Genomic DNA, 10,939 nt, shown 5'->3' with positions numbered 1-10,939 from the left:
TTACAGAAACAAAGGAATGGTTCAAGAAGTTTCTGCTTCCTTCCTTGAAGTACGTAGAAGGTTACAAATTAATCTCAAAAGAGTTTATAAATCTCTCAGAGTTAATGAGTGTCTTAAAACTGCCTGCTTCTCTTAATTGCCTAAGGCCAGTTGGTCCTGGAGTATATAAAGTACCCATGCACGAAGATGAGAAGTACAGCCAAGAGAGCCAGCAAACAAACAGCAGACAGGAACAAAGTGCTGTGTCTGCTGTGAAAGATGCCAAAAGATGTTTTTACCTTCGTTCGTCTTTTTGTGCTCTTACTCAGTTTCTCCACTATTTGTCTGGGAGTCCTTTGCATTTCCACAAATTCCTCCATGTGCAGATGTGGAAATAATGAGCTAGTGTTTTATTGCCTGATAGTTTTGGGGCTCTTTCTCCTTGTTACTGGCATTTTCTGGAGCACTTTCCATGAAGTCTTGAAATACAGGGCCCTTGGCATCATCATTCGAAATCCCAGTCACCGAGAACTACGTGTCTGCACCATAGACAGGTATGTGCTGCAGTTTGCTGCTGATGATTTGGGAGGGAGGGATGGTATTTTGCAAACATACTGTCAGACAAAAGGAGCAATAAAAGGTTTTTACAAAATTTTACAAAATTTTATATTTACTATAGAAAACTGTAGTCTGAAATTTTATTTGCTAGAGCAAGGAGCAACGTGCAAGCAGTAATTCACGCAAGTGATACAGAATGTAAGGTTTACTAGAGGAAATAGAGAAGGTTTCACAGTTTCCAAAGTTTCCAAAGCCACACACGGAGGCAGCAGGTGAAGCTATACCAACTTCATGCAGGAGCATCCCGAGTTCCATCTCAACAGACGATTTCAGATGTGCTGCTGTAGGGCAGGTGCTTATATAAGTTATCAACATTGAGGTATGCAGGGAGCTTCAGCTCATTATATGGCTCCTGCTAAAGTTTTCTGGTCTAACTGTCCTCCCTATTTGAGAACCTCATGAAGTTCAACAAGGCCAAGTGCAAGATGCTGCACCTGGATTGGGACAAACCCAAGCATAAACACAGGCTGGGCCAAGAATGAATTGAGAGCAGCCCTGGGGGGAAGGACTTGGGCTGCTGGTTGATGAGTAGCTCAGCATGACTTGGCAATGTGCCCTAGCAGCCCAGAAAGCCAATAGAATCCTGGGCTGCATCAAAAGCAGCATGAGCAGCAGGTCAAGGGAAGGCATTCTGACTCTCTACCCTGCTTTTTGAGTCCCCACCTGGAGCACTGCATCCAGTTCTGGGATCCTCGGCACAGGAAGGACATTGACCTGCTAGAATGGGTCCAGAGGAGGGCCACAAAGATAATCAGGAGGCTGGAACACTTCTCCTGTCAAGACAGGCTGAGAGAGCTGGGGTTGATCAGCCTGGAAAAGGCTCCACTGAGGCTTTATAGCACCTTCCAATACCTGAAGGGAACTTACAGGAAAGGTGGAGAGGGACTTTTCACAAGAGCATGTAGTGACAGGGCAAGGGGGAATGGTTTCAAACTGAGAAGGGTTATGTTTAGATTAGATACTAGGAAAAAATGGTATACTGTGAGGATGGTGAGTCACTGAAACAGGTTGTCCAGAGTTGTGGATACCCCATCCCTGAAAGTGTTGAAGGCCAGGTTGGATGGGGCTCTGAGCAACCTGGTCTAGTGGAAGGTATCCCTGCCCATGGCAGGAGGTGTGTAACTAAATGATCTTCAAGTTCCCTTCCAACCCAAAACATTCTGTGATCCTACAATTTTATTTCTTAACAAAGTCGGATGCTTTGAGAGAGAGAGTTTCTTAAACTGGCATTAGGCCTTGCAAAAGCCTTTAACAGGGTCACTGGATACAAATTACTTTTCCTGGACTGTTTTGGAAACTGCACCAGAAACACTGACAATAGGTTCTCTAAAGTCACTATAAAAGCAACATTTGGCAAATTTTGGTTACATAAGTAGAGTCATACAAAATGCATTTTAACACTGTGGAAAACAATGGTTATTGTAATAGTAAATAACTTTGAACAGTGATTTCAATCTTCTTTCAAATTAAACTTTTCTCAGGCACCTGTTGAAATATGAGCACGAGTGTTTGTATGTCAGGGGTGGGAATTTTCATGGGGAAGGCTTGTCCTTTTAGAATGTTGTGTTTTAATAAAACATTCTGTACAAAGCCACAGGAAAAGATCCCAGCTATGCCTACCTTTTTAATTTAATATATTTCATTGTTCTAAACCTATTTAGGTTTTCATTTACAGTTTAAGCCTCATCTAAACTTCAGAAGTATAACAGACAAAGCACCTAACCAAGCTCTGTGAGATAAATCACATTTCACCATAAAGTGTTTCTTTTCGGACTGCTTATTTTAGGCCTGACTTCTACCCTCCCTCCTATGAAGACTGCACAGATCCTGAAAAACAGACTTCCCCACTATCAATTGCCTTCACAGTAAAACAGCAAGAAGCCATCAATGTCCCTCCACCTCCATACAGTGAAAGCAGTGCAGAGTTCGTCAGTGAAACAAATGAGCAGGAACAGCCACCACCATACAAGTTGTGTGTGTGGGAGCTATGGCAGCAGCAAACAGCTGACCAAGACTCAAACCCCAGACTGGAGTCAAATTCTCATATATCCATGCAAGAAATCAGTTACCAACAGGATATAGACTTCCAGGGGACCTCAGAAAGAGCAACATCTGTCAGAACATCTGAGATGGGCAGCCAGTAAAATTCTGCATCTGTGAAGCAGGGAAAACTGGAGGAAGACTTGTGTCAGTGACCCCAAGTAGTACTCTACTTAAGGTAAAATTGCACAGGAAAAACATTGACCATTTGTCAGTGTGAGTGGAGTTAGAGGTGATATATAAAGATGCTCAGTATTCCAAAGCAGAATAAATCTCCATAGAGATAGAAATGTTCAGGCTGTATCTTATAGGAGTCACCATCAATGGTAATAGAAGTTTCTTACACTACAAGATAAATGAAGCATCATGCTCTTATTAGTCCTAAATGTCTTGTGCCTTGTAAGGAGTTTCAAATGAAAGCCTTCATTTGTGGTTTTGAAACATTAGCTGACTTGGGAAACCTATTTACTCAGCTTTTGTTTGAAATTTGTAGATTATTTTTTATAACTGATTATTTTTGTATTGTATGCCTTTCAAGTTATGTGTTTTATTTTGGGGTAAAAATATCTGCTGTTTTACTGTTGATTTCATGAATAAATTTTGTAATTAAAACAAATAAATGCCTTATATAATACGAGAGGTCCATGATTCCAGATAAGGACACAAGAAAATATGCCTCCTAGCTGCCAAAAAGAGAATCCTGGTTATGCTCACAGCTCCTCAGAGGAAACTACCAATTGCAGGAGGAAAAATCATCTCTGACTCCTCTGAGCTACCTCTAAGGGCAGTTGCTTCCACTGCAGCTTACTCAAGACTATGGGAACTGAGAAGGGGACCCTGTAGCCTGTTTCTGACACAAGTTACCTCATAATTACACAACAAATACCAGAAAAAAGGACAGTCTTGGATATATACCCTTCCTTCCACAAAATCACGAAGGCAAATTTGCATCCAGGCACCATCACCTGTAATTCCAGACGACAAGAAAAATTTCAAGAAGGCTCCTTGAGATTTGAACCTGCAACATTCACTATAGATGAGTTTTCCTCTTTTGGTTGGAAGGGACCTCTAGAGGTCATCTAGTCCAAACCCTGGCAATGAGCTGGATTGCATTGCTCAGAGCCCCATCCAACTTCACTCTAAGATAAACACATGCAGGTATTCTTCCCAAAAATGTCGAGGCAGTGGAAGGATTAAAAAAAAAAAAAAGAAGAAGAGGTTTATTTTAGATGCAAGGACCACTTCTTTTTTTGATCTTGCACACATCAGGCCCCAGGGGCAAAGGCAATGTTCCTCCTCCTCCAAGGCTATTTTATCTTTTCTCTCTCCTCCTCTACTCTCTTTCTGGCCCAAAGAGGACTTGTGCATGTCTGCAAACATGTTGTCTCTCTGCATACCAGAAAGCAAGGCTGAGAACTTCTCTTGCCATGCGGGGGAGGTTGGGGGGGCGGGTGGGGAAGCATTAAAATTCCCTTTGAGAAAGGGTTACCATTTAGGCAGAGAGCCTTCCTAGCAAAACGAGTTCTAACCTTTTGCTACAAATTCTTCCAGAAATGTATCTATTCCTACACTGACCTCGAATTTGTTCAGGAATGGGCTCCTACCATCCCTCTGGGCAACCTGGTTTTGATTTTGTTACACACCAGCGAAACAGAAAAGCTATCACACTTTCCAGATGCCCACATACTGTAAAATTACAAGTTAAGCACTATGGCTGTACATGCACTGGAAATGCAAGCCATGGTGGTAACAATAGCTAAGGCCAGGGAACTGACAATTGCATCAGTTTTGTCCCTCAAAGAATTTCATCCTTTATGGGAAAAACATACAAACCTTCCGTTGCTTTAAGCAAAAAGAAAAGCAGAGTAAAATGGGGTGAACAAACTACAGAGAAAGAAAAATCAGTTCAAGGTAAGTTGATGATGAGAAATGTATTAAAACATCCAGAGTCTAAAATAGAGCCCCTGAAAAGAAGTTGATAGAAGATGCTATCAGCATATAAAGATTTTTCAAAGTGACTGAGAAGCAGCACAGCACAGAGAACAATAAAAGCCAGAAGTACACATTATTTCCAGTTGAAGTGAGGATCTACTATGCCAAGTGATCTTGTTACAGTCTTACTTCTGTATCTTACTACCATATCCATCCCCCAAAATCTCTTGCTTCTCTATTCCAGAGTCCCAGATCCTGAAGGCAGTGGGCACAAGTATTGTTGCAATGAGACTGATCAGCCACGAGATATCCCATGGCAAAATGCCTGTCCTGCATGTTCAACTTCTTTTTTTTTCCTCCACTGGAAATCAAACTTTTCCACTAGGTAACTACTCATGCAAGACCAAATGAGTGGGAAATGGCTGAGACTACGGTTCTGAGTCATACTGAGAGCAAGTACTGCAGGAGTAGCCCTGAAGTTTGCTCTTGGACCAGTTTGCTATAGGAAATTCGTTCAGATGCTTTCCACATAGTTTATGAACAAACAGGAAGAGCTAAACCTCCCTTCCTTTCTCCCAGTTCCAGGAAAGCCCTGCAGATGTTGTGAGGTCTCAATGGGTCCAGAAATGTGAAACTGAAGAAAACTGCATCTTCCACCTGCAGTATGCCATAAAGTATTTGATACATGAAAGTTACTGAGATAAAAAGAACATTAAAGTTAATACCTAATATTTTGATACAATCTGGTATTTTGATACAATCCCTTTGTCTTTTCAGGTAATGAACTATTTGATTATGAACTTAATGAAAAATGGCATGGGCAATGAGCTCAAAAATAGCAGCAAAGGCTTTTAAACAGTTTGCTTTTGATCAAATTTAATAGCATGAAGTCATATTTGCCAAGAATAGCAGCTGGAAATTTTAAGTTTAAAGGACTTTTCTTTGGGCAGAAGGACAGAACCAGTCAAACTAAGGCTTCAGAACAGAACAGATTCTTTCAGTGCATTGACAAATAACTTCCTGACACTGGTGACTGAGGAGCCAATAAGATGCTGCTGTCCTCACACTCACAATACCAAGAAGTGGGTGGGCACATGAAGGTTTTTGCTGCATTGATCATGAGACAATGGATTCAGAATTCTTAGAGGAGCAAAAAGGACAAAAGGTGAGACCAAAGCTTGCAGAGCAGACTTTAGCATCTTCAGAGATCTGCTTGGAAGAGTCCCATGGGTTACAGCCCTGGAGAAGAGATAAATCCAGGACAGCTGTTTGATTTTCAAGGATTGCCTCCTTCAAGCTTATGAATGGTTCATTCTGACATGTAGAAATCAAACAAAGGCAGCAGGAAGCCTGCATGGATGGACAGGATGCTCCTGACTAAACCCAGATGTGAAAAGGAAATGTATGATAAGTGGAAGCAGGGACGACTGAACTAGGAGGACAACATGCCTGTCAACTGCATGATTGACACTGTCTATCCAATCATGTGGGGTTGAGATCAGGAAAGCCAAAGCCCACTTGGAGTTGAATGAGGTGAGGAATGTGAAGGGTAATGGGAAAAGTTTCTACATGTACATAAGTTGAAAGAGGGCACAGAAAAGGCTGAAGTGCTCAAAGCTTTCTTTGTGTCCATCTTTACTGGTAAAACCAGCCTTCAGGCATTATAGGCCCTCAAGACCAAAGGAAAAATCTGAGACAAGGAAGACTTACCTTGGGTGGAGCAAGAACAGGTCAGGGAGCACATGGAATGCATGCACAGAGCTGAAGAAGCTGAGTCATGCCATTGCAAGGCCACCCTCCATTACCTCTGAAAGATTGTGGGTGACTGGGAGAGACCCCTGAGAGAGGAAATATCACTCGTGTCTGTAAGAGAAGGAGGATCTGGGAAGTTACAGCCTGGCCAGCCTCGCCTTAGTTTCTGGGAGGTGATGGAATAACCAATCCTGGAAATCCTTGTCAAAGCCATGAAGGACAAGAAGGTGATTAGGAGTAATCAGCATGGATTTATGAAGAGCAAGTGATGCTTAACCAACTTGATGACCTTCTACAATGAGATGAGTGGCTTAGTGGATGAGGAGAGAGTAGCGGATAAGGAGAGAGTACCGAATGTTGTTTGCTTCACCTTTAGTAAGGCTTTTGACACCATATCCAAAAACATCTTCAGACTGACAAAATATTATTTAAATAAGTGGACAGTGACATGGATTGAAAAGCAGCTAAACAGCCAGTCCAGAAGGTTGTGAGCACTGCCACAAAGTTCATCTGGAGGCCAGTCACCAGCAGCGTAACCCAGAGGTCAATCCTGGAGCAAATACTGGCATCATGTGGATAACGGGGCAGAGCACATCTTCAGTGGTTTTGTAAGGACTGGAAGGAGCACTCCAGGCAGATTTGCTGCCATTAAGAGGGATCTATGTAGGCTGGAGAAACGGGCCAACAGGAACCTCATGAAGTTCAACAAAGGAAAATGTGATGTCCTGCCCTTGGGGAGGAACAAATCCAAGCACCAGTACATGCTGCAGCCAGTGGGCTGGAAAACAGCTCCACAGAGAAGAACCCGGCAGTCAACTAGCTGATAACACACCAGCAACGCACCTGCATAGCAAAGACAGCCAATGGCATCCTGGGCTGCATCAGGAAAAGCATCACCAGCAGTTGGAGGAAGGTGATCCTTTCCCTTTGCTCAGCACAGTAAGAGTAAGATACAACTGAAGGGCTGAGTCTGAGCTTGCCAAGTACAAAAGAGACATGGACATACTGGAGCACCTCCAGCAAAAGGCCAGAAAGATGAAGGGAATGGACCATTTGTCATATGACAAGAGACTCAGAGAGCTACGAGTGTTTAGTCTGTAAGACAGAAGGTTCGTAAGGAATCTTATTTCTGTAAATACTTGATAGTAAAGAAAAAAGTGTATGGACTCAGGCTCTTCTCAGTGGTGCCCAATGACAGGACAAGAGGCAATGGGCACAAACTGAATCGCACAAAATTCCATATGACCACTCAGGGAAGTTTTGGGTTTGGGTTTTTTTTTCACTACAGGAGCGGTCAATTACTTGAACAGTTCGCCCTGAGGTGGTTGTGGAGTCTCAGCCCTCGGATATAATCAAAACCCAACTTGATATGGTCCTGGGCAGCTTCCTCTACATGATCCTGCTGTGAGCTGGGACATGGACTAGGTGATTTTAGTCCTGATGAACTAGGTGGCCCCTTCCAAACTCAAGGATTCTGTGATTCTGTGGTTCAAGTGAGTAGTATTGCCTTACAAATTGTCTCTGAACACAGAGAGAATACGAGGTTTTGGGGAACAGAATTATGTCCAAATAAATATTAGTGCAATCACAGCTGAACAATAAAGGAATCTTGCAATTTCCAGACTTGAGGAAACTGCTTATTCAAAAATAGCACAGAAGGGTGTAGGTCTCTGTCACAGCACCTAGACACTGTGATAAGATGAACAGAATTAATAACAGTTTTCCCTCTGCTAGATGTACGGGGAGTTTTTAGGAGCCTTGCATTTTTGTGTAACTTTGTATATGTTGCTTTTTTTCCCAAGCATTCATCATTCACGTTAATAATTAAAAGACCTCAGGAAATGCAGCACACTTTGTGAGACTATGGCTACAGTCCTTCCCCACATGCATCAGATATAAAGATATACACTGTACTTCAGCCTTACAAAGTTTTATTCATTTTCTTGCAGAGAAAAGTAATTACCTTTTATCAGTATCACCCATCTTTATAAAAAAAGGGACATGGAGCCCAAGACAAAGTCAATATCAAGATTTTAAAATATACTCTTTGTTTATCATGACTGCCTTCAGGAAAGCAGACTGTCATCTTCTGCAGCTCTAGTGATAGCTTTCTGATAAAAGCACAGGTGTGATTCTTCACAGTCCTCATCTGTTCCTTGTGAGTCTTTTCCATTGCATCCTGAAAAGACACCTGGCTTCAGAACATCTTACCTTTCGAAGTGCGTTGTTCCCATCCCAGAAAAGCTTGACAAATGGGATATTCCATAGCATAAATAGCTAGCTCACTATGTGATCAAAAACTATTTCATTGTCAGAGAACATGTAGGAGATTTTACAAGTCTTAGTGAGCTCCCTTTCAGAACGTTCTTTCATGCAACCCAGTAATTTGAACTGTCATAATCCAGAGTGTGTGACTATGTGTGATCTACTAGTCAGGAGCTTACTATCTTGCACCTAGAGGAGTTTGATCTATAATAAATATAAAATATTAGATAAACCAAGTTTCTTCCAGAAATGTTCTTTGCAAGGTTTCTGTAAAGATGAATACTCTTACACTCAAAAGCAGATGTCCAAACTGTGTGAGAATGCCATTGTCATATAAGAGAAAAATCTTTATAAAAAGAACTAAAGTCTTAAAATCTCATTTGGTTTATGGGAATATGTAATGGTAAGGTAAGATAGTATGTGACAACATTAGTACCTCATTCGTTTAGATTCAATTAAGTAATAATGTAACTGTATTAAAGGCAGTTTTATTAGGATGCTTCAAAGTGCAGTATGTCTTGTCCACAATTACATATTAAGACAGATATACAGCATTACTCTTTATTGTGTACTAAGTGCCATAGCCTTTTTTTGACAGAAGTGTTGAAAGAAATAAAAACAATTTCCTTTGCTGCAATATTATATAAATTGCACTAAAATTTGACAACCACAATGAATTAAAATACACTGTAAAGAGGCAAGTTGCACAAAGCCACCCTGATGAATGATACAAGCGAACAACAAAGCAAAGCTTTGAAACAAATGACATGCAAAGTGTTTGTGTTCTTCTTCAGGGCACAGTATTGTAGCTAGAACCACAGTATCATTTCACAAGCAGAAAAATGCTGATGTCCATATCCCCAACAGCCTTCTCAGATCTATGCTGAGACGCCTTTTGCACTCCCCAAATTTTTATTCCATGATCCACTGTCACTAAGAATCTAACAGAAACCGTGTTCAGCTAGTGAATCGATCAAGTATTTCTATTTAATTTATTAGTTTTTTTAATCCCCTGTTCACTTATTTCACTTTGTAGTAGTGGAGCATGAGTATTCCAAAGACTTAAAAGACTTCTGTAACTCCTTCATAAAGAATTGCTGAACTTGCAATAATCACCTTTCAAACACAGTAAGAACCAGTATCATCTCCTGACATGAGGAATATTTCAAAAGACAGTCAGATTTCATAGCCAACATAGTGCTGGAAGGATAAAATCAGCTCTACAGCACAAATGTCTCCCTTTGGAGGAAAACAACCAAACAGTCAAAAAATCTGGAAAATCTAAAGGCACAAGTCACATTGATACGCTTTAAAAGCAGGGGTAAAAAAAAATACGGAATAACCCCTTCTTTGGGAGCATGTGTAAATGTGTATACAACACTGCTGTCAGTGTGCATCTGTGAGCAACAGGAAAGGCAGGAGAGGAGGTATAATTGTCCAGTGACGAAATACATAGTTCAGTATACAGCCCTTACGACATGCTCATACATGCTCTGTATGCTTTTTATAAATTGACAAGAAGGTGACAATATTCCCAAACAATATTCACCAAGTATGTCTTTGCTTTGCAACTCCTCCCCCTCTCTCCATAATTGAAATTTCTCCAACTTTTATCACAGCATTCAAAACCAAGCAGTTGTCATTTTCTGTCACACTGCTGACAACATTTGAAGATTAAGGCCTCTTTGGTTATATTGTTATCTGAAATTAAGATATTGCAGGTAAAACAAAGAAGTCAATATACTATTGCATTTGGAGATCAATGCAAGTGACTATACTCAATGTTATATTGAATTTTAGTTCCCACCCTGCCTTTCTCCCCAAGAAAACTTTTAAAATCATACAAGGCACAAATGGCTAACAAGTCTTAACAAGGTTCAGTCTCTTCCTTGCTGTTTCTCTTTTGGCCCTGGTTTAACAATCTTCTGTGACTTCAGGTAATGACAGTGGGTCCCTTTCGTCCTGTCCTCTCATGAATCTGAGATATTTTCAGTGCGATTGCTATAAGAGGACTCAGCACAGCCTAAAGAGGGAGAAATACATTGAATTACATTAAGCATAAATATCAAAAGACATCAGACATTTATAAATCCTTCTTTTAACTGTAGAATTATATAATAATAGTTAATAATTCAACAATATGAAAAACTGACACAGCCATAGTTATACTTGGTATAACGAAGTATCATGTTTAGCATGTTTTGTGAAGTGTTACACTGACTATACCTAAGCTATGCAGAAAAGAGAAACCACTAAATACACTGTACTGATAATGTTTCTATGTCACAGGAATTGTGGAGCTCTTGTGAAATCTGCTGTACAAAAAAACTAGAAAAAATTGTACAAAAGTAGA

The 10,939-nt window shown here is 40.7% G+C and overlaps 2 protein-coding genes across 2 annotated transcripts in view; one reads left to right on the top strand and one right to left on the bottom strand.

Moving 5' to 3' along the window:
• Positions 1-232: 232 nt before the first annotated feature.
• On the top strand, positions 233-3,271 carry TMEM252 (transmembrane protein 252). The gene is made up of 2 exons (XM_008921715.2): positions 233-533; positions 2,384-3,271. Exons 1-2 carry the CDS (start codon positions 259-261, stop codon positions 2,739-2,741), a joined length of 633 nt encoding a protein of 210 aa, XP_008919963.1. The 5' UTR covers positions 233-258; the 3' UTR covers positions 2,742-3,271.
• A 4,968-nt stretch (positions 3,272-8,239) lies between these two features.
• Positions 8,240-10,939, bottom strand: part of LOC103755681 (phosphoglucomutase-like protein 5) — a 73,481-nt gene continuing 70,781 nt past the window's right edge. Inside the window, exon 11 of the mRNA XM_008921653.4 lies at positions 8,240-10,609. Within this exon, the coding sequence (XP_008919901.4) occupies positions 10,520-10,609 (90 nt within the window). The 3' untranslated portion in view covers positions 8,240-10,519. The remainder of the gene's footprint in view (positions 10,610-10,939) is intronic.

The sequence above is a fragment of the Manacus vitellinus genome, unplaced genomic scaffold (genome assembly GCF_001715985.3).
Source record: "Manacus vitellinus isolate BGI_N305 unplaced genomic scaffold, ASM171598v3 scaffold_18_pilon, whole genome shotgun sequence".
NCBI lineage: Eukaryota > Metazoa > Chordata > Aves > Passeriformes > Pipridae > Manacus > Manacus vitellinus.
This window is presented reverse-complemented; position numbering and strand designations above follow the sequence as displayed.

What these genes read in the sequence shown, in the direction of transcription:
- TMEM252 (XM_008921715.2), top strand. Translation starts at nt 259, where the DNA reads ATGCCAAAAGATGTTTTTACCTTCGTTCGTCTTTTTGTGCTCTTACTC. An exon ending in CGTGTCTGCACCATAGACAG is followed by an intron (nt 534 to 2,383) that starts GTATGTGCTGCA and finishes TGCTTATTTTAG; the next exon opens with GCCTGACTTCTACCCTCCCT.